The following is a 23,272-nucleotide window of genomic DNA, read 5'->3' on the forward strand; positions in this document are numbered from 1 at the left end:
AATGTTCTTAGGGGGAAACACACACAAGTAGGAAGTCAAGCACTAAGAGTAAAGCCAGGAATGGCCCCTGCATATCCCCATCCTTGAGCCAAAGTCTTCCAAAGAAAGCAGCTTGTCTAGGAAATATGTTCTTTTAGCTGATCATTAAGATACCTTCCCATTGTCCTCACCTCATCTCCTCTATCAGATACCTCTAGAAGGGAGAAGGAGGCAAGCAATTACAGTTCTTGGGGCCCTGTACATGTCACTCTATGTGGCTCCCTTTGCACCTACCACATCCACATCTGTAGGCTTTTTAACACATGTAAAATTTGATGACAGTAAACATTGATGTCCAGGGTAAGCCTCAAGGACCATATTAAAATGAAAGGATTCCTAGAAAGCCAGAAGAGTGGAGATATTTTTTAAAGTGCTATGTGCACGGTCCAGCAGTACTGGAGGGATGGTGGCATGGATACCTACAAGTGAGATCAGCCCTGCAGTAGGTATATTATGACTAAGTCTAGGGCTCTAAGTAGTCCCAGAAGATTCAGGGTTGCCATTCAGGACCTGTGGCCTTTGTGAACTAGTCCAGGTTGCCATTATCTTATCCTTGGTGTATTGAACCATCTCTAGATAGGACATTGAAAGATGAACCTGGGCACAGGGACCAGTGTTGAGCCAGCCTCTCAAGGAGTCCATTTTACCTGCTGAGGAGTTCTACTTCTGCATGAAGATATTATCATCAGTAAAACATTCTCTTCCTTCCTAGCTCTTCCAAGGAAAATTGAATATGGAACCCAGGAATAAGGTCTTAAGCCCAACTTCTACTTCTAACATAGACAATCAAGTCACAACATAATATCTTTTTATCTGAACCTTCAAACTTTTGTTAGGAGACTTGAAGTATAAATTTCAAACTGCTTTATTGGGAAGAATTTATATATTCATGCAATATTCACTCAATGTGCACAAAGGATCTTACTGAGATGGTGTAATTGTTCTAAAACTGTATTGCAATAATATTTACAAAGCTCTGTAAATTTACTAAAAACAATGCATTATGTACTTAAAAAGATAAATTTTATAGTATATAAGTTGCATTTTGATAAAGCTGTAAATATTTTAAAGCAGAATTTAAGATAAATGTAGGATAAATGGAAAGAGTATGGGTTTATTCAACTGTATTCAAGTGTGTCAACAGTGAAAAATACTTAGGACTACTGGGAGGGCATAATCTATGGGAAGAAAATGAAATTTATGAACAGTTGAAGCCAAAACTACTGTTCAGAGGTGTCACATTCAACTGGGTGTTAGCACCTCCCCCTAGCACAAAGACAGAAGTGTTTCATCCTTTATCATTCCTTCATATGCAATCTATCACCAAGGCTTGTGTCCTGTACTTCTAACATCTCCTCTCATCAACCTTTCCCTTCCATTCCTATCCTCTTTACTTTAATCCAGAACCTTACTACCCTCCTCCCAACCAGTGTAGTGAAATGGCCCGTGGGGAAGGTATTACCTAGTGGAAGACATGGGCAAGAGCAATGGTAGTCAAAACTGAGCTCGAAATTGACCAGAACTGACAGAAGATCTTGTGCAAGTGCCCTTGTTTCTCCCACAGTTAGCTGTGCAAATCCTCATGAGGCTTTGCTCTATTTTAGTTTGAGATTAGATGTGTCTTTCTTTAACACACTATTGTAACTGAGTATGAGTCATTCAGGAAAAAAAGCCAGAGAGTAGCTGGCAGGAGCTGAAGAAGAGATTTTCCATGGGAATGTGGTGGCCAGATTTCAGCATAAAAATCTTACCTGCGGTCTTATTATCACACTGCAACTCAATTAAAACTCAGCTATTAGAACTTAATAAGACTTTATATGTTAAAGACCCAGGAAGACATGAAAGTCCAGGAGTACATGTCTCAGGCCATATACCTGTACACCTAGTAAGCTATGACAGTGGCTAGGGTCATGGGCCACTGGAGGAATTAAGGAAAAATATTTTCCTCTAGAGGATATGGGTGTTAAATAATTGCAAAATACTCTATCTAAAGTGGCTCCTTAATAGATAGCAAGGAAGCAGCAAGTGGGAATAAGGGGAACTCAATATGTCCTAGGCTGGTGGGGCTTGATTAGTTGACTAGTGTTGGTTAATTCAATTGGCAGTAGTGATTACAGGCACAGGTGCTTATAAGGGCAGAGGCCTTTCAACACAGGAGAGGAAAGAGACAGAAAATATTAGGTTAATTATGCTTCTCCCATTTTAGAAACTTTCAAATAGGCCTGGTTGAATATAAGGCTATGTGGCATGCAAAGGGACAAAAAGTATGTAAGCTTCTATGCAGACCAGGATTTCAATCTTGCCAATGAGGTGGGTAAAGTCAATGACCCATCTTGTCTTCTTGAGCCAATTCAGAGAAGCCCAGGGCTGTCTCTTGACTTTCCTGATGGGAAGCCAGAGAACATCAACGTTGTTCTTGACCACAGGCTTGGCCTCTACACTGACTGAAAAGGAATCCAAAGCTCTTTGAGGAGATTCAGATGGTGGTCCAGAAACTTGTATTTCCTTTACTCCCCACAAGAGGTCCCCTCTCCAACCACTTCAATCCACAGTGATCTTTCTTTTTTCAGAACCTTACATGATTTATTATTTATATGCTTGAAAATAGCATTTCTTATATCGGCATTAATTTATTATTTAACTCATTGATAGCTCAATATCTATCTCTTCAACTGCAATGAAAGAACCTCACCCCAGGCCATGTCTGTATCTTGTACAGAAGCTGGCATAGAGTATGTATTCAATAAATGTTTTCAAACTGCTTCTCCCTTTGGGTTTAATTAAGACTAAGCTCACTGTATGCTTTTAAAAAGGAAAATATGGATCAATTTATGGTATACAAAATCAAGACAGTGGTAGAACTGATTAGAGAAGTATGTTTTAACAAAAGAGACACATACAACTCTATTTTCCTAAAATATCAGCATGGTAGAAACTAATGTGGGCTCTGCAGTCAAAAGTGGGATCAAATCCTAGCATGTTAACAATATGATCCTGGAAAAATTCTTATCTCCCTGAGGCCCAATTTTCTCATGCACTAAATGGACATACTATCTACCTTTATTTTGCAAGTGACAAAAAATGATATCAAATTGATTTTTTAGATACATATCTTGCTAAGCCATGGCAAATTGAGATGAAATGAAAATATGTACAGGAAACTTCAAACACAATATCTGGGCCCATAGTAAGCATGTTATAAATGCTTATTCCTTCTCTGTCCATCCCCATGCACCCTCTCTTTATGACATTCCCTCACTGTTGAAGAGGAATTGCTTGCTTTGGAAGGAAGATGGACTATTGCCAAGGTTACAAAATTTTTTTCCTTCCCTGCTAATCTACCTAGTATTCCATCCACAGAATTTGGAATATGAAGGCAAAGCACAAAGGACTGAGCCAAGGCAGAAGAAGGATGTGTCAAAAGACTGGCTAGTACAGGAAGCACCATTGGCTTGATTCACATCCAAGGAATGGCTTAATGTTGGCTCGCAGTTTTGCTGTCCATTGCATCTCCTCCCACCTCCTCTAGGAAACATTCATTCCTCCAATCAGCAATCATCAATCATTCCTCCTTTCTTCTGCAACTTCAACCTCTTCTGCTTTATTGTTTACTGTTCTATTCATTAACCCCCCTAAAAACCTCCCTCAATTTCCTGCTTCCTTTTCAGGTACTTATGCCTTACTAATCTCCTCCCTATTATATCCAAGTATTATAAAAGAATGGTGCCCCTCATTATCACCATCCATTCATAAGAGTGGCTCCAGAAAATATAGCTCTATTTTCTTCATGCATTTCTAGAAAAAAAACTTACCTTTTTGCATACTCAGTTAGTGACTAATTAGTGAATTTTACTCACATTTCCAAGATTTTATTGCAGGTCAGTGATATGCAGGGGTGTCAACAAGTGGACACACATAAAAGTCAAGAGGAATGTAATATTCATTCTGATGGAGAGATTTCTCCAGGTCTCATACTTTCAATGGCTATCATACTTTATGGGCAAAAACTGAGACATCAACCTAGAGGTTATTATGTTAAGTGAAATAAATTAGTCAGAGAAAGTTAAATACCATATGATCTCACTTATATGTGGAATCCAAAGAACATAATAAATGAACAAACAAAATTGAAACATACTCATAGAAATAGAGAGAAGACTAGTGGTTACTAAAGAAGAGAGAGGTTGGGGGACTGGGAAAGAAAGGTGGAAGGATTAAGAAGTACAAATTAGTGGTCACAAATAGTGATGTGGATATAAGTAAAGTATAGGGAATATAATCAATAATATTATGATAACTATGTGTGGTGCCAGGTGGGTACTGGAATTATCAAGGCGAATTCTATATAAAGTATACAATTGTCTAACCACTAAGTTGTAGACCTGAAACCAATATGAAATAATATTTAAAGTAAACTTTAATTAAAAAATGAAAAGCAAATTTTAAAAGGAGACATCTTTTTTATTATTTAATATTTTTGTTGTTGTTCAAGTATAGTTGTCTCCATTTTCACCCCCATGTCCTCCCTACCCCCTATGGCTTTGTCCATGTGTCCTCTATATATGTTCTTTGATGGCCCTTCCCCTCTTTTCCTCCATTATCCCGCTCCACCCTCTGATTACTGTCAGTTTATTCTTTATTTCAGTGCTCCTGGTTATATTTTATTTTTTAATTTTTATTGTATTTTTGGTATCTTTTCCATTATCATTTATCCCCATATTTGTTTTTTAATTGATTGATTTAATCTTTATTGTATTTTTCCATTGCCATTTAGTCCCCTTATACCCCCTTGTTTGTTTTTTTAATATATTTTATTGATTATGCTATTACACTTGTCCCATTCCCTCCCCTTATTCCCCTTTACCCTGAAACCCATCCCAACCACATCACCCCCCTTAGTTCATGTCCATGGATTGTACACATAAGTTATTTACATTTCCTATACTATTCTTAACCACTCCCTATTTTGTACCTACCATTTATGCTTATTCCCTGTATCTTTCCTCCATTCTCACCCTCCTGCTCCTAGCTGATAATCCTCCATGTGATCTTCATTTCTGTGATTCTGTTCCTGTTCTGGTTGTTTGTTTAGTTTTTTTTTTAATTTTGGTTTGGTTATGGATAGTTGTGAGTTTGTTGTCATTTTACTATTCATAATTTTGATATTCTTTTTCTTAGATAAGTCTGTTTAACATTTTGTATAATAAGGACTTGGTGATGATGAACTCCTTCAACTTGAACTTAACTGGGAAGCACTTTATCTGCCCTTCCATTCTAAATGATAGCTTTTCTGGATAGAATAATCTTGGATATAGGTCCTTGCCTTTCATGACTTTCAATACCTGTTTCCAGCCCCTTCTTGCCTGTAAGGTTTCTTTTGAGAAATCAGCTGACAATCTTATGGGAACTCCTTTGTAGGTAACTGTCTCCTTTTCCCTCTCTGCTTTTAAGATTCTCTCCATCTCTTTAATCTTAACTAATGTAATTATGATGTGCCTTTATTGTGTGCTTCCTTGTGTCCAACTTCTTTGGGACTCTCTGAGCTTCCTGGATTTTCTGGAAGTCTATTTTCTTTGCTATATTAGGGAAGTTCTCCTTTATTATTTTTTCAAATAAGTGAGACTTCTGGTCAAGATGAAGGTGTACCTAGATACACTGTGCCCCCTCGCACAAACAAAAGAAGGACAACAACAAATTTAAAAACAAAAAACCAGAACTAACATAAAACCAAACTGTATGGAAGTCTGACAACCAAAGAGTTAAAGAAGAAACATTCATCCAAACAGGTAGAAGGGGCAGAGAGGACTCATAGCAAGGTGGCAGCTGGAGGGTCAGAGCACGAGGCAGACTTTGGCTGAGTGGGAAGTCTCACATTCGAGTGCACATAAACCAAGAGGAACAACTGGGAAACCAAACAGATCATACAACCCAGGGTTCCAGTGCAGGAAAATAAAGCCTCAAAACCCGTAGCGGAAAAAATGTGGGCAGTTGCGGCAGCAGGAGAAACTTCCAGCCTCATGGGACAGTTCATCAAGTGATGAAGGGGGTCCTGGAACAGAACATACACAAACCCCCCACCCAGGAATCAGGACCAGAAGGATATGATTTCTTTGTGGGTAGCAGGGGAAGTGACTGAAAGCCAGCCAAGAGCCCAACAAGTGGCATTTTTCTCCTCTTGGATCCCTTCCCCACATACAGCACCACAATGCAGCAATGTGGGTCTCCCTGCCCTGGTGAATACCTAATGCTCCGCCCCTTACTACATAACGGGTGTGCCAAGAGAAAAACAATGGCCCAAATGAAAAAAAAACAGATCAAGGCTCCAGAAAAAATGCAACTAAGTGATGAAGAGATAGCCAACTTATCACATGCAGAGTTCAAAACACTGGTAATCAGGATGCTCACAGAAATGGTTGAGTATGATTGCAAAATAGAGGAAAAAGTGAAGGCTATGCAAAGTGAAATAAAAGAAAATATACAGGGACTCAACAGTAAAGGAAAGAAAACTGGGACTCAAATCAACAGTTTGGACCAGAAGGAAGAAATACACATTCACCCAGAACAGAATGAAGAAACAAGAATTCAAAATTCAAAAAAAAAAAATGAGGAGAGGCTTAGGAACTTCCAGAAAAATTTAAACATTCCAACATTTGAATTATAGGTGTGCCATAAATAGAATAGGAAGAGCAGGAAAGTGAAAACTTATTTGAAAAAATATACCCCCTTTTTTGAATTGCACAGAAAATGAGAGCCTTAGTGTGACTGATGTATCTTGGCACCTCCTGGTAGCAACCTACATAAACTGAAGTTGCTCTTTTAAGAATTCTACTTAGGAGTTTAAACTAAACTAAAAAGTGATAGCATACTCATTGAAGGAGGCAGACCTTAAGTACTTACTGAGGTAGTTCCATAATAGTGCCCCAATAGTTCCATAATAGTGTCATTGTCTATTCAATGACAATAGGTATGTCATTGAATAGAATCAGAAAATGTTCAGGATATTTTGAAGGTTTAAGATTCTCCATTTTATAACAGTCCTCTGTAGTCTATATACCTGGTCATACACTTTGGGAAGGAACCCTGAGAGTATATCCTTCTATCCAGTTATACCCTTTAGATATACCAAAATTATCATTTGTTCTCCAGATCCCATCATCCTATAATTTTATGTACTGAGCTTCCTCTTGTGAAAGGGTAAAAAGACATGCTTTGGTGACAACATACAGATGTTCCACAAATAACCACAGTAACCATTAATAGGTGGTGAAAGAGCTGCAGTCCTACTTGAATCCCACTTTGCTAATTGTGGGAGGATATGGGTGATGGTATCCAAAAAGCAGCAAATAAGCCTCCCTCACCCAATGCAACTCCATCTTTTCCCTATAGAGTTCATTTCATTTATTCCCAATATATAAAGAACTTTCCTCTTGCTGGTCTGAGATTATCATGAAGTCACTGTGATAGAAAAGTCAGTAAAGAATGTAGTTTTTTGAGTCACCATATTTACTCAAATAAACTTCCAGAGAAGATAAACATGATATTTTTTTTTGTTCTTTTAAAATTACTAAATATGATAAAATTTAGCTAAAATTCAAGATTCTTCAAGCTATAGGCAGCCAAAAACACAGATTCTTAAAGCCTCCCATTTAAAAGCTGTCTCCTAATTTGGTCTATATGCAATAGGCTGTGTGAGTGGGATAAATAGTGGACCAAGAAGTTATAATGAAAGAGATTTAAAAAGGAGAAAGAAATTGAAAAAAAGAAACTTGCCTGGGGACGTTTCCATACCACCTTTCCAGGAAGCAATCTGTTGTAGAAAAGTGAATCATTCTCAGGCAAAAAGGTTGGATCACAAAAAAGTATACCATTTTTAATGCATTCCTGTTTCAATTCCTGATACTTCTGGTTTTTGAAGAGCTTCAAAGGAGGACCCATGGTGTTGAACTATGTCTAGAATGAGAAAAAATTGTTGGTATTAGACTGTTTTAAAGATTATCTGAGGTTAGACAAATGGTAATCATTCTAGTGACTTATTCCTGAAGCTAGGCACTTCAAGTATGGCTTTAATGGAAAAGTCACCATTTTCAGGGTAGAGGGATGGAAGGTTCAGGCTTTGCAATGAATTAGTTTGGTGCTTTGGGTGAGGCACCTAAAACATTCTGGGCCTCAGTTTTTTTATCTGACAAACAAGAAAATATGTGCCTTAATAATGTTATTGGAAAAATAGATAATAAATGTTAAGACTGCTAGTTAAACATGAGTCACTATAAATTAAAGGGCAATCTTCCATTTTATACTAGCAGGGAAAAAATTGGTTTACTACATTCAGAATAAGTTGGTACCCTGAAGCAACTCCTTTCACTTTTAACAAGCCCTTTTACACAGATCCTTTTCCCTTTTATCATTAAAGAGCTTTTCATTTTTATTAGTGGCCAGAAAGGCTAATGCAAGAAACAGAGCTCAGAGCAGATGGCCTCCAAAGACAAGGAAAGACAGAAAGATTTTATGTCTTCCTTCTTCAAAGTCTAATGTGCAATAATTCGCCCTTGATAAAATATAGACTCTGAAATTCAATCACACTGATTTGGTGGACTACAGATTCTTATCCCATGGCAATAAACTGCTGCTTTCTTTTCTAAAAAAAATCTCACATGATTAAATAGAAAATTAATATAGTGGCTCTTCAGGCAATGTATATCAGAGTGTCTCACACTCAAATGCCCCTAATAACTGGTTTTTATGAGGATAACTTGAAAGGCGAATTTGATTTTAAATAGCCTTGGGATGATAATAAGTTTTTAATCTATCTCTTGATCACAAAGATAGATTTATAATGACTCGTTATCTTCTTCTGACTTTCAATAGTAGATAATAGGGGGTTGTGCAATTTACATAGCACCAATTATTTCAAATATATATTTTAAGGATAACTGTGTCTATATTCTATGTTCACATGAGGGTTGAAAGTAAAAATTCTAAGGTCAGAGTATCTGGTAAAAAATGAACAAGATGTGAAAAAAAAAAGACTAATTATCACTTCAAAGAGTATGTGTAGGTAACACAGCTTAAAAGCCAGTAAATAAAGTGGCAGATGCTATTTTATAAAAAGTGTAATATAGTCCTGGCCCGTGTGATTGCTGGTTCAATTCACAGTCAGGGCACATGTTTGGGTTGCAGTCTTGGCGCCAGTGAATGAGATTCCCAGCCTTGTTTTAAATTTATTTATTTTATTTTTTGTTGTTGTCCTAATATAGTTGTCTCATTCATCCCCCACCTGTTTTTCTCCCTACCCCATCCTGGTGTTAATGGTGTGATCCCTGGTCCCTTCACGGATTCCCAATCTGGGTGCATATGAAGGCAACCAATCAATCCTTCTCTCACATTGAAGTTTCTGTCTGTCACTTCCTCTCTTTTTTCTTCTCTCTCCAAAAAAAAGGAAGTGAAAAATATCCTTGGGTGAGTGTAAAAAAAGAAAGAATAATATAATCAGAACTCTCTACTATCTTATTTCATGTCCTTTCAGTATTATATTGAAATGTCTTACTGGTAAAGAAGTCTTACCATTTGAAAACCACAGAGATGTGTTATTTTAATGTTCTTCGTAACTTATAATATACAAATATATAAACAAGCTTACTATTTTTCTGAATCCAAGGAATAAGAAGCTAAAAATAACCACTATTTTTTTATAGGCCTATATATCAACATTCGTTTTTTCAAACTGAAGGCTATGGGACACTGCAAAATACTGAAATACCTTCAGTTATCAGACTCAAGTCTGCTCCTATGTTTAAAAATTAAAGTGTATTTATTGTACTTGAAGTCATGGATGATATCAGTAATAATTTTCCATTCAGCAGTATCAGAGCCAATATGAAGGTTTATGCAGGCTCCTTTGTGGAGCCTATTATAAATGAACCCCAATTTTTGCATGTGCCCAAACTTAAAACAAACACTACTGTGCCTCTTGCTTTCCCTGGAAAGTTTTTGTGGATTGCCGGGGACCGAGGACTATAAATGGGGAATAGTCTGAGACAATTAGGATTTTAGTTTGCCAGAATCTTCTAGTCCCTAATCATTTTGGATAAATGAGTATTTCCTGTTCTTGGGAAGGCCCTCTGACCCACCAGTCTTCCTTGCTACTCAGTCAATGGTTAGGCAAGCAGGAGCCTGCAAAGGGAACCCCTGTGATGAAAAGACCTGTCTAGAGACTAAAGCAGTATCCATTCCAAAAAGAAATTCAGGTTTGACTTTAAGAACCAGTGTGATCCCAGGAGGCTCTTTCAGAGACAGGATGCACAGCTGGTATGCATAGGTCAAGTCTTTAGACCTGCATTTTGTGGGCTCACAGTAAATAAGGAATATCAGCCATCAACCTAAACTTGACAGATTTTCATTAGAGTACAACTGCAGTTCTATGCCCTATTCAACTTGCAGGAGTAGAATTGACCTCATTCTGACTAGTTATTAGGACAACCATGTTCCATTTGCTGTGACCATTGGTTTCTTTGTGCCTCAATTTTCACATTGGGAGAGTGGGGTTATCTGTCCTGTCCTCTACACTGTGACTATAACTAATGAGATGGTTAGTATAAAAGTATTTTGAATAACTAGAAAGGGCTCTGTAAATGCAAGATGTACATTGTAAGCCATCTCATTGCCTGGTGCAGAGCTGGGCACACAACCATTGCTCAGGAAATAATTGTTGAATGGATGAATGTGTTATTTAGAAAATTCATGTTTATATGGCAAGTCATCATTTGAAATATATATTTAAGTTCATAATCTCTTTATGGAAGTCAAGTTTAGTAGACATTATTTGTCCCTTCTTTTTGTGTCTATATAAATGGCAGCTCAGAGGAAGGGCAACTAGAAACTTGCAGAACCTACACAAACCTGGGTCTGTGTAATGCCTCAGCTTAAAGCTGTGGAATGTTCAGCTTTCCATCGCACCATAGTGCTTCTTTTCGTCACTACCTTTTTTGAAAAAGAAAATTTTTTTTCAGCTCAAATAAGGAAAACTCTCCAAAGCAAACATAACACCTAACTTTGAGGCATCCTGCCTAGAATTCATTGACATGGCGAAAATGTAAAAAGATCTTTCTTTCCATGGTTTGATGATCATGGGAGAATCCAAACATCTTACTTTTGAGGGTTCATTAATTAACCCTCAGAAAACTTTTAGAAACCCAGAAATTTGTAAGTTAAGTTTGCATAAGCAACTTGCTCTATCAGAGAATAGGAGAGTGAAGAAAGGTATGTCCACTTTTTGCTATCTTGCTGCACTCAACTGTGAAGGAGAGAGACCTTTAGGTTAGTAACTGCATATTAAGAAACTTAGTAAATAGAATCAAGTCTAGTAACTTATGCTTATCAACTGAAAAGAGCCTTTAGCTACCAAATAGCTAACAAAGGGAACATACACATCTAAGGAGAGAAACATATTTTTCCTGAGACAAGTATCATGGGTGGTGAGTGTAGGGTTTACACTGCAATAATGGTCTTCAGAAATACTATTAGAATTTTGGACCCACTTCCTATAGGACGAATGCAAGGAAGGAAGAAGGCCAAGTGGATCAAGGCAAGTAGAGAGGGAGAATATGTAGTATGGGAAGTTGAGAATTACCAGAGGAAGTTGAAGGAGCCTGTCACAGAGCACAAGGCTGCAGTTGGGAGGGGAAGCTTCTGCTACTCACTGGACTGGAAAGCTTGGGGAGCTGGGCAAACCTTTAAGAAGAAAATGATTTGTTCTTTACCTGTGGGTTAGTTTTAGAGTAAGAACCAGATTTTGCTCTAGAAAATAAAATCTAACTCAGTTTATTAAAGAGAATTATTAACTGATAGAGGAAACCCAGTCTGTGGTTTGCATACTTCTGTTGATTTGGATGGGTAAGGGAGGGCATTATAGGTGGAGATAGGGAAAGAACATGGCTTGTGGTGTATTGTCCCTGACTAGTTTCTCCTTTTCTCCAGTATTGCCCTAGTGCTGTACTTGGGACAAAATTGGAGGTAAAACAATTAGGAGTTTTATTGATTGATTGACTCTTTCATTTTTAGAGAAAGTGGAAGAGACAGAGAAAGAGAGAGAGAACTATCAATGTGTGGTTGCCTCTCATGTGCTCCCAATGGGGGACCTGGCTTGCAACCCAGGCATGTGCCTTGACTGGGAATCGAACCGGTGACCCTTTGGTTCACAGTCTGGCATTCAATCCACTGAGCCACACCAGCCAGGGTGCAATTAGGAGTTTTTGAAAAGAAAACTGGATGCAGAAGACCTAACTCTGTCTTGGTACGAAGTAGGAGTCACTTTAGCCACAATCAACAGTTCCTCTCACACCTGGGAGTGGTGCATTGTGAATAGTGGTGCTTGGAGAGGGAAAAGTAATAACAATTCAGCATCTGCATGTTACACAGAGAATAGAACTGCTATGTCTACACAGGCAGAATCCTAGCCCACGTCCATGGGCAAGCATCTACCAAAAGGCAAATAGTTGTTCAGATTTAAATTGTTAGCCAGATATTCTGGGATCTGAAAGGGATCATAAAAGTCCTCTGATCCAGTCTTATCTAGGACACGTCAAATTTACCCAGAGAAAAGACTCTGTTCAAAGACAAAGGAAAAAAGAGTACACAATTATTTTTACAAATTCTATTGTTGAAGAATTCTATCAAAAAATAAAAACAAATTCACTTGGCTGGTGTAGCTCAGGGGATTGAGCGCGGGCTGCAAACCAAAGTGTCACTATCTCAATTCCCAGTCAGGGCACATGCCTGGGTTGCAGGCTAGGTCTCCAGTGGGGGCCACATAAGAGGCAACCACACATGGATGTTTCTCTCCCTCTCTTTCTCCCTCCCTTCCCCTGTCTCTAAAAGTAAATAAATAAAAAATAAAATTAAAAATTAAAAATAAATTAAAATAAATAAAATAAATAAAAACAAATCCAGAATCATTAAAAAAAAACGCAGGTAGTCCAGGAGATCCAGTATCAAGTCTCAAATATTGCCATTTGGTATATTTAACATCTGTGTCCCTCAGTTTCCTCATAAGCACAATGGGAATATTATGGTTGCCCCATACCCCTTGTGGTGTTATTGGAGGGAATCTAATAAAATTAAGTGTATGAAAATGCTTATTAACTGTTAAGGATAGCCCATGTAAGATAGTAGTATTAGGAAACATTCTTTTTTATCAAACTAAATCCTTTTTATGTCCTCTGTAGGAAATGAGGAGATTTGATCACAAGGCTTTAAATAAGACACTCAAGGCCATTTAAAAGACCAAGATAGCCCTGGCTGGTGTAGCTCAGTGGATTGAGTGCTGGCCTTCAAACCAAAGAATTGCAGTTCCATTCCCAGTCAGGGCACATACATGCTTGGGTTGCAGGCCAGTTCCTGGCAGTAGAGGATGCATGAGAGGCAACCATACATTGATATTTCTCTCCCTCTCTCCTTCCCTTACTCTTTAAAGATAAATGAAATCTTTAAAAAATTTTAAAAGACCAACATAAAATTGCTTGTCTACCATTCAATACCTCCTCTCTTTTCTACCTCTCCTTTTTGGATGAGTTGCTCTCCACTACTCATTTTATCTCTCTTAAATAAATAAACTCATCCTATAAGTCTAATTATATAGCTTTGTGAGAATCTATTCCCAATTTTTATAGCATTATGCTAGAAGAACTTTTAGAAATCACTTGACCCAAATCCTTGCTTTTACAAGAAGGTGAAGGGACTTGCTCAAGGTTACATAGTTAATGACAGAGCTGGCACTAACACCAGGACCTTCTGTAAATTTTACCATAATTTAAAAGAGTTGGAGGTAAGTGTACAAATACAAATCCTCAAGACATTGCTCTGGTAAATTCTCACTGTCCTCTTCTTATAAGAATGCACTTCAGAGTTTTGTTTTTGAATTTCAAGCTATCAGAGAGTGAGATAATTTCAAATCAAGGCTAATCAAAGAAACACTGCTTGGGGGTCACAAAGGGGCTTTTTCTGCTTTTAATTTAGGAACCAAAAACATACAGAGGATGAACAAAGCATGTTTTTTAACTTATTCCTGACTACACAAGTGTGTTTAGACTTTCTCCAGTCTGCTAGAGACTCTAAGGATAAATAAAGAATGCTATTTAAATACAAATTATTCACACAGACACACACAAATGTACACCCACATGGGCATGCACACATATATGCATGCAAATTGCTAGAGGAATGAAAGAGTTAATCAGCAGCCCCCAAAAGAATGTTTAAAAATTCTTTTAGACTATAAAATGTCCTTAATTTCACAGCAAAGATTTTTAAATGAGACATTAGCCAAAGTTCAATAAAACATCAGTACAAACCAGGATGCTTTATCCTGGAGCTGGAAGTGACTGTCGGGAAGGCAAAATTTGTTTAATTTTCCTATGTGCTTTTCACCAAACTTTAAGCTCCAAATTTTAAGAGCCAATTTTCAACTGCAATGTTTCCATACTTTTTCTGCCCTCCACTCCACCCACTGAAGTCCCTAGAACATCAGTGGCGGTGTTGTGGGTGGATAGGGTGGGAAGGGTAGAATCACACTGCAAATCAAAATTTAAACCAAATTAAGAATTAGTGAAGAACAAAACCAGGCCAGCCAGGGGTTGAAAATAAAATAAGTCAAGATCAACATGTCACCAAGGCAGGGGGACTCCTATCTGTGCAAACAGGACAGCTTCTGCTGCCACTTCCTCCTGTGCAATAGTGCACAGCCCATGCACACCACTTCCAGGACTTTAAGCTTTTTGTACAGTGTGGTTTCAAGATTTTGTCTGCATTTCAATAATTTGCCCACAGCTCTGGGTCAGCAGGAGCTAGAATTAATTCTTGACAGTCAGCCTGGGTTTTCCCTCTCACTTGCCTAAGGAAGGCTTTTCCTTTCATACAGGGGATTCCTGAGAACAGAAGACAAAAAAACAAAACAAAACAAAACCAGCTATCACCAGAACAATTTCATTGCCAGACAACCACAATCACCCACACACACACCCAAAAATAACCAATAAAAATTCCATTAGTTTGAAAGTTTCCAAACTGCTATTACACGCACACATTCAATCCAGACAAACCATAAAATTATAGCTGTGGATTTTGACTATCTATAAAGTTCAAGTTTCTTCACTTTTTTTATACACCAAGTTATCCAGCAAATAAAATTCCAGGATAAGTTTGCGAATGTCTTTTCTACTCACCTGAGTTATCCCAGTTGCTGTTGCTCCTGCTGCTTTTGGCCAGGTAACCCCTACAAGTCTGTTCAGTCAGTGCAGCGGAACAAAGATTCTGGCTTTCTTAACCTGAAAACTATTTGGGCTGTACCAAGCTCTGCTCACAGGGGGAGGTGATTTGCAGAAACTTCAGGAGACTTTCCCCCGCCTAGCAGTCAGAAACTGATCTTGAGTCATGAGGAAAATCTGGAAAGCGCCCCTGCCAGATGTGCAGAAAGGATGCCCACTCCAGATCCAGCCACCAACAAACTGGAAAACTCAAGAAGCCACAGTTGAAAGCTCTTTCACTTCCAAGTAGAAGTAGAACTTTCAGGAGAAGTCTGACAGACTTCTGACTTTTCTGTCTCAGTGTTAATAGTGCAGACATAGGCATTACTTGAGAGAGGACATGGCAAAAAAAAATCTTAAAGTGTTGGGAAAGTTCTTGTGGGCTAGTCTGCAGATGAGGCCCTTTATACACAGATCTATGATAGTGATGAGGACTTCAGCGAGCTTTTGGGAGTGAAAGGAGAGCTAATGGGGCACAGGGAAGAAAAGGGGGCTTTGTGAAGTGACAGGTTACATTTGGCCAAGGGCAGAAAGAAAGGAGCAATAAGAGGGAGGTTAATGCAGTGGATTGAGTGCGGGCCTATGAACCAGATAGTTGTGGTTCGATTCCCAGTCAGGGCACGTGCCTGGGTTGCAGGCCAATTCCCTGCAGGCCAGTTCCCAGCAGGGGATGCACAAAAGGCAACCATACATTGATGTTTCTCTCCCTCTCTCCTTCCCTTCCCCTCTAAAGATAAATAAATAAAATATTAAAAAAAAAAGAGGGAGGTCAATGGAGTTTGATGCCATGGCATTTGTAAGAAGCTTAATTTCTAGCAATAAGGCTGTGGAGATTCTGTCTGACAATGTTAAGTGACAGTAGAACAAATAACTGTTTGCTCTGAAAGGCCAATCAAGAGGCTCCAGCAGGATAGTCAGACCCATGTAAAATATTATGCTGTATCCCAGTCAATGTCCTGTTCCCTGAGACATTCACTGGGACACAACTCCAGGAACACAATTCACAAATAGTTTTTGGTTTTTACATCTCATTTAATTTTTGTCACATTCCTCAGCTCTCCCAACCAATGTAATATTTACCTTTCAACCTGAAACTACTACTGTCTATCCCTATCCCTGCACCAAATCTTCTTTTGGCTAGTTGGGAGAAAGAAGGACAGAACGCAAGTAAACAAGGCAAGGCCTAAGAAGCAAAGGAAGTGCACTCTCCCTATATTTCCATGAAACATCTGAGCAGTTCTTTAACTGTGGTCTCTGAGACCTCCCCTTGATGTTTCCCCACAGCTCCCTCTGTAATTTTTCTCCCTCTATGCCAAGATGGAAATTGAGCTAGAGATAGGTAGCAATATAAAATGCTAGAACTCAGGAGAAATAGAGTTTTAAATATCGGTACCCAAATTGGTTCCTGAATGATAGATTTCTCACACCAGTGTCCTGCATATTGTGGCATTTTGGCTTTGAAACTAAGGGTAGGTGTCTTGTCTGTCTCATCATTTTCTAGGTGTTTCATCATTGGTCTCATCATTGGTCTCATCATTTGTCTCATCTAGGTGTCTCATCATTTTCAGCCATTTTTCCCACCTCCAAAATTTCAAAATGAGTAAGTAATCATGGAATCTGAGAATTAAAAGGAACTTTAGAGGCCATATCTACCATACTACTCAAGGCAGAAATATCTTCCTACTACCTGGGTAGCTCTGTAAAACATTTTGTTCCAAATTCAGGCATCCCCTAGTGGTTAAAACATTCCTTAGGTTCAGTAAAAATGAGCATTGCACAAACTAGTTTTAATTCCTCATTCATGTGACAGAGCTTTAAAATATCTGTCATGTCACCCCCAGTCTCTTGTCCCTAGCCTAAGTATCTTCAATTCATTTAAACCATGCTTCATGGGACATGGTTTCCCGATCTTATGCCATTCTGGTTGTCTTTTGGGCATAGATCTTGTCATTGTGTATCTTGTAGCTTATTTAAAACCTTCTTTTGTTTCTTGCATGAACTACTATTATTTGCCTGATTCTATGCTTATCTAATTAACTTTTATTTTAACCCAGATGCTGGGCATTACCTGCATCTTCAATAATCATTGACTTGTTGGGTAGAAATGTTTTCTAGATATTGATTCTCTCATTTAGAATATAATATTTTCTATACCAAAGTTTCTCAACTTTTTAAAGCACATTTCTACAGAGCTTCTTTAGACATTTCCCCCTAACCTCTCCTCGTGAAATTTTAATAACATAGATATGCTGTATGCATGTTTATGTACTGTATATATATCTGTTTTATATAAAAAATATTTTTTACTCTTCAGGAAGCAATTTTTACTCTTTTGGGGGTGACAACACTCCCATTGAGAATGCATGCTCTATATCACCAAGTTTCTTTTTCTGCATATTTCATTAATCAGACTAGCAAGATGAACTAGTGTACAGGACAGGATACTGCAGCACAACCTTAAAGCCCTCCCTTATTACCAATCACTTCTAATAAAGTTATTCAAACTTGAGTCAAACCACATAACTTCTGCTGCTACCCAGCTCCTATTTTTTCATCTTCTCCATGGGAATACTATAAGACTTTTTTAGATATCCATTCAGAAAAGGAAATGGGCTTAGTTAAGCTTGACTTGCTTTTAGTGAACTCATGCTTACCCTTAGTGGTTTCCAGTCCCTTTCTATAGCCTTAAAAATGATCTAACTAATTGTGCTTGCTATACTTCTGCCAAAGACCAAGGCCATGTTCACTAGTATACAGTATTCAGGAATTACATATTACATACTGCAAATCTACTACTCCCTTTCACTAAAAATTGGAACACTGTGTGTCAGCCTGTTTGCATCTACCATTTTGCCATAATTTCTCAAAGGTTATTAAGATGGGCTCTATGACCACATCTGCACATTCTCTTAGTAGCCTCAGATGTAATTTGTCTGGGCTTGGGAACTTGAACTCACTAAAGGAAGCTAAGTGCTACCTTATTATTCCCTCAACTATCTTGGGCTTTAATTCTTTTCCAGTTCAAAGATCATGGCCCTCTTGGAGAGGTTAAGTAACTTGCCCGCAGTCACACACCTAGTAAATTGGCAGAGCTAAAATTTAAATCCCAAGCTGTCTGACTCTAAATTCTACCTCTTAACCAACATGCTATGTAGTATCAAATAGTGATATGGCCCATGGGTGCTATATGAATTCTGAAGAGAGAGAGAGAGAGAGAGAGAGAGAGAGAGAGAGAGAGAGAGAGAGCTCTTCTAGCAAGAACAGTCTATGCAGGCTTCATAAAGGAGATGAGATTCGAGCTGGATCTTTAATAATGAGTAGTATTACAATGTGAAGAAAGAAGTGATGTGTGCATATGTGGCAGGATGATAAAGGAGATTGAAGGTAGGATCCTAGGCAGGTGATACAATAAGGAATGGTCACTTTGGGTCCGCCTTATAATACACTTGGTTAATAATTATCAATACTAAGAGACCACAAATAGTCAAAAGATTGCCAGGGTGTTCTTGCCTTTCCTTAGCAAGTAGCAGTTCATTAAGCTCTATTGCTTACTACTTGTATATCTTTGGGCAAAGCACAGTCCTCCTGAGCCTTGCTTTCCTGATCTATAAAATGGGAGTATTAATAGGCCTACTTTAGGTGGATGTTGTGAGAATTCAATCAGCTAGTTAAGACATGTATTTAGAACACTGCTTGATGTAAAAATGGGGCTCACAAGATATTTATTCTGTAATTATTACTGTGATTCATTTATTCATTTGACAAATATTTCCTGAACTCCTACTCTGTGCCAGATAATATGCTAGGTCTTGGGAATAAAAGTGTGAGCAATGAGACACAGAATCTCAGCACTCAATGAGTTAAAGATCAACCATCTGTTTATTTTGTGGAAGTTTTCGATCTATACTCTTTTTTACTCGTTTGTTTGTTTGTTTCACATGCTGAGGAAAGTCTTGAATTTTAGTTATTTCTTTAAAAGTTTTGATCTCCTTAAAAAGTGTGTGGGGTTAGTGGTAAGGAGCCTTTAGATCCAGTAGCTCAGGATTTGTGGAGCAAGTTGTCAGCTACTCTCTCCAAGTTGTTATAAATTTTGATTAATTCTATCTCAGCCTTCACCTAAGTCCTGGGTTCAGCTCTTTTGTATCCACCAGCCTCATCCCTACCCCAATTATTTTCCCCATTTGGAAAATTTTCAAACCCTAGGTTGTAAAATCAAGTTCTCCTATGGGGAAAAGCCAGCTGTACTCTGTGTGTGTGTGTGTGTGTGTGTGTGTGTGTGTGTGTGTGTGTGTGTGTGTGTGTGTTGGGGTTGCTGCACATCAGTGTAGTGTCCCCCTGTGGTGCTCCATCTGGTTTTGGCCAGTTAACTGCCATTCCTGCCTCTTTTGACTTTACAATTCCCCGAAGCCTGTGAGAGTGTGAACAGAAGCCGTGGAAGAGGATGGTCTGTCAGATTCCAAAGCAAATAGCCTTGGGCCAGTGTAGGGTGTAGGTCAACCAAGATTTTGGAAGGGACTAAATTGGACATCCTCCCTGTTGGCCTGGTTAAAACAAAAATATGCTTCACTAGGCTGTCAGAATTTCCTTTAATTAAGAAAAGCAACTCATTTGCCTTGTCAAATAAAGGGCTCTCATTTGTCAATATTAGTTAAAGGAAACCTCTGTTGCTAGTAATTAAATAAATGGTTACAGTCATGTCTAATATCTATTATCAAGTCTATATACTCTTCTGCTTATTCACCAAAGCCTTCCCTCTGCCAAGAGATGTTATTTTAGTAATTTTCCATGACTGGCTTCACCAGTACTCCTTGCTGCTGGGCTAGGTGGTCTTTGTGTTCCATTTCTCAGGGCTGGGCAAAATTTTCAGGAACATAACCACCACTGGTTGCTACTGGGGTAGGGAAATAAGGGCTGGAAAAGATTGGCTGGAGAGGCTGCTTTGGATACAGATGTCATCCAAGCCTTAAGTATACATTGTAGCTGAGGGTCAGCCCCAGAACTGAGTATTGGGTATCAGTCAAAAGTAGGCAAGGAAAGAAACAGAAGGCAAGGCGAGTAATCAGGAATTTAGATGACCCAGAACTCACAGGCCAGGAATCATAGTACAAGGTGTGCTGAAGCCAAATAGTGCAAGGCAAAGATGGAGAACAAAGTCAAAGATCAACCATTCATTCAAACTGGATGCATTGCATGATTCAACCCTATTCCCACATTTTTACTCAAGATGTCTCCTCACTGACTGTCCTTTCTCGCCACTTTATCTATCCAAGTCTTGAGTATCCTTTGATTCTCCAACCTTACTTCTCATGATGTCTTTTTCCTCCCTTATTGATCTGCAACCTCTAAATAATCATCTCCCTTTGATTCAGTCTCATAGCACATGAAGTTCTAGTTAATTATTCTCCACCTCTTTCATGTGTGTACTTGGGTTTCCTCAATCTGTAAGCTCCTTAACCCTCTGAAGGTCACTGGATGATGAGAGAGAGAAGCAAACTCTTTTCTTAGCTATTGTTACATATATCAGGTGCATAGGTCATGACAAGCTTGAAACGTTGTGGCTTAACATTAACATTGTCATGTACAAATGAGTAAGCACTCGATATATGTAATAATAGTTAAGAAAAGAGTTTGTGTCTCTCAGATTGCTCTACCGGGTTAAAGAAATAGCTCTGGCTTTTGCACTCCCCATAGTGTGAAGCAGAGCTAAGCACCAAGTAGATGTGCAGTAAATACTTGGCAATGAATTCCAGAGACACTTAAAATGGAAATCAGTAAGAGCTTAGCGAGGGACTCTGAGTTGGGCCCAACACACACTCACAAAAAGTGCTTGGAAAATAAAGGAGAACTGTTTTCTGGGATTTCAAAACTTGAGAAACAGGGGAGGTCTGAGGGAGAGATAGTATCTTTTTGTCATAGATACACATCCATAAACAGTCCTTTGAGTTGTAGGAAAGCTTATAGAATTAGAACAAAAAGGGTGGAGGCAACCTGAGCTGTCACTGTGGCTGGGTAAAGTACAGATTGGGAGCAGTTTGAAAATAAACAAAATTATAAAGAATTTCCAACATGGGGGTTGGGGGGGAGTTGAGGGAAGAAAGGAATCTTTTTAAATCCCAGTAAAATGTCATTCATCTGGCTTCACTAATTTATTGACTGTTTTTTTGAACAATTGGACTAAGAGAGGCTATAGCTTATTATAGAGTTGTTAATCTTGAAAGAAGAGTTGTTAAACTAATTAAGCCTCCTCCATGTTGGGAGAGGGAGTGGGGAATAAAACAATGTCTTATTTGACTTAGTTAAAAGAAGTGCCCTCCTAAAGCTCTTTAGAAGTCTTATTAAGTAATTATGAAGTCCTGGTTTCATAGGCATTCTTGTCCTATGTTTCTCCTTATTATAAACATTAGGAGTATTAAAACTACATTTAAAAAATTTACAATTTTGACTTTTTACTGTTCTAGAACCATTCCCTCTCCTCAGCTGGTGCTAAGAAGAAAAGGACTATGGAAAGCCCTGAAGTACTGAGAGCTTTCACTTGCTATCTCATTTAATCTTCAGAGAAACAGCTCTGCACAGAGGTATTGTTTTTCTTGGTTAACAGAGATTGAGAGATGCTGGGTGGAGGGAGGGGTGATGGTGGTGAGACTTTAAGTAACTAGCCTCAGGCCACACAAGAAAGAAATGATGAAGCCCTGTTTAAAAAAAATTCTTCCAAATCCAAAGTCTTTTAGCTTTCTTTTAGACTGTGTTGCCTCTACATTGAAAATAGCTATTGACTGATAGGGAATTCAAAGACTTTTCTTGACAGATCATATTTTGTTAATTCATTTAGTTGGCCAAGAATTCATTATGAAAAAAAAGGTCAAAAACAAAGGTGATATTTATAATAATCAAAACCTACAACTAGCCTGGATGTGCTAATTTTAGAAATGGAGAACTTATTACTGTCTGCTCCTGGTGGGAAGGGAGGTAGCAGAAGGGAGGTGGGCACAGTTATGATAGGGTAACACCTGAAAGGATCGTTGAGGTGATGGCACTGTCAAGTATCTTGACTGTGCTGGTAAATGCATAAACCCATGCATGATGAAATTATATAGAATGAAATGCACACACAAATGATTGTAGGTGAAGTAGAAAATCTCAAGAATATTGGTAAATTGTATCAATATTAATATCCCAGTTTTGATACACTACAGTTTTACAAAACATTAGCATTGGGGAAAACTTAGGAGTGGGTATACAGGGCTCTCTATACTATTTGTTATAACTGTATGAGAATCTACAATTATCTCAAATATTTCAGTAGTAAAAAGATTATATATAGTGGGAAAGTTTATATATACATATATATCAAATACATTCTATTTACTCAGGCAGAAATCACTTTTGAAAGATGAAGCTGCAGTGGTCTAGTAGATTGTAGCAACATAGCCAAGACTTGGAGGAGGTGGTCTGAACTCAAGGAGAAAGTTCACACAGGTCGCTAAGCCTGACTGAGTGCAAAATAATGGGAGTGTGGTGTGAAATTCTAAGGAACAGATTTCATGCTTGGGGGCCTTTTATTCAAGGCCATAACTGCAGGTTCCTCTGCCCTTTTCTGGGAGACTTAACCCTGTTACCAGAAACCTGCCTACGATGGGCCTCAGCCAGAAACAGATACATAATATGTGAGACCCAGTGCAAAATAAAAATGTGGGGCCTCTTGTTTAAAATGTATAAGGAATTTCAAGACAGTGACTGCAGAGCACTAAACCAGTCATGGGACCTCTATAACCACCAAGTCCTGTGTGACTGCACAAGTCCTGGCCCTAATTAATATTACTGCTAAAATCCCCACAGCTGCAATAGCTACAGAACACAGACCAGCACCCCCTTTCCGGATGCTGCTAGCTGGTCTGGATTGACTGAAATGACTGAGGCCCAAGTGGCCCTTTAGGATA

The 23,272-nt window shown here is 38.5% G+C and overlaps 1 protein-coding gene across 2 annotated transcripts in view; it reads right to left on the reverse strand.

The window, feature by feature from the left end:
• CAPN6 (calpain 6) overlaps positions 1-15,333 on the reverse strand; it is a 31,176-nt gene extending 15,843 nt beyond the window's left edge. Inside the window, exons 1-3 of one of the 2 annotated variants that reach the window (XM_053657450.1) lie at positions 15,255-15,318; positions 11,666-11,766; positions 7,810-7,989 (exon numbers count right to left, since the gene is read on the reverse strand). In XM_053657450.1, coding sequence (XP_053513425.1) covers positions 7,810-7,974 — 165 coding nt within the window. In that variant the 5' untranslated portion in view covers positions 7,975-7,989; positions 11,666-11,766; positions 15,255-15,318. Of the gene's footprint in view, positions 1-7,809; positions 7,990-11,665; positions 11,767-15,254 lie in introns of both variants that reach the window. The other variant, XM_037134280.2, reaches the window with a different exon arrangement.
• Between the last annotated feature and the right edge of the window lie 7,939 nt (positions 15,334-23,272).

This window comes from Artibeus jamaicensis, unplaced genomic scaffold (assembly GCF_021234435.1).
Source record: "Artibeus jamaicensis isolate MK-2021 breed Jamaican fruit bat unplaced genomic scaffold, CSHL_Jam_final scaffold_461, whole genome shotgun sequence".
Taxonomy (NCBI): domain Eukaryota; kingdom Metazoa; phylum Chordata; class Mammalia; order Chiroptera; family Phyllostomidae; genus Artibeus; species Artibeus jamaicensis.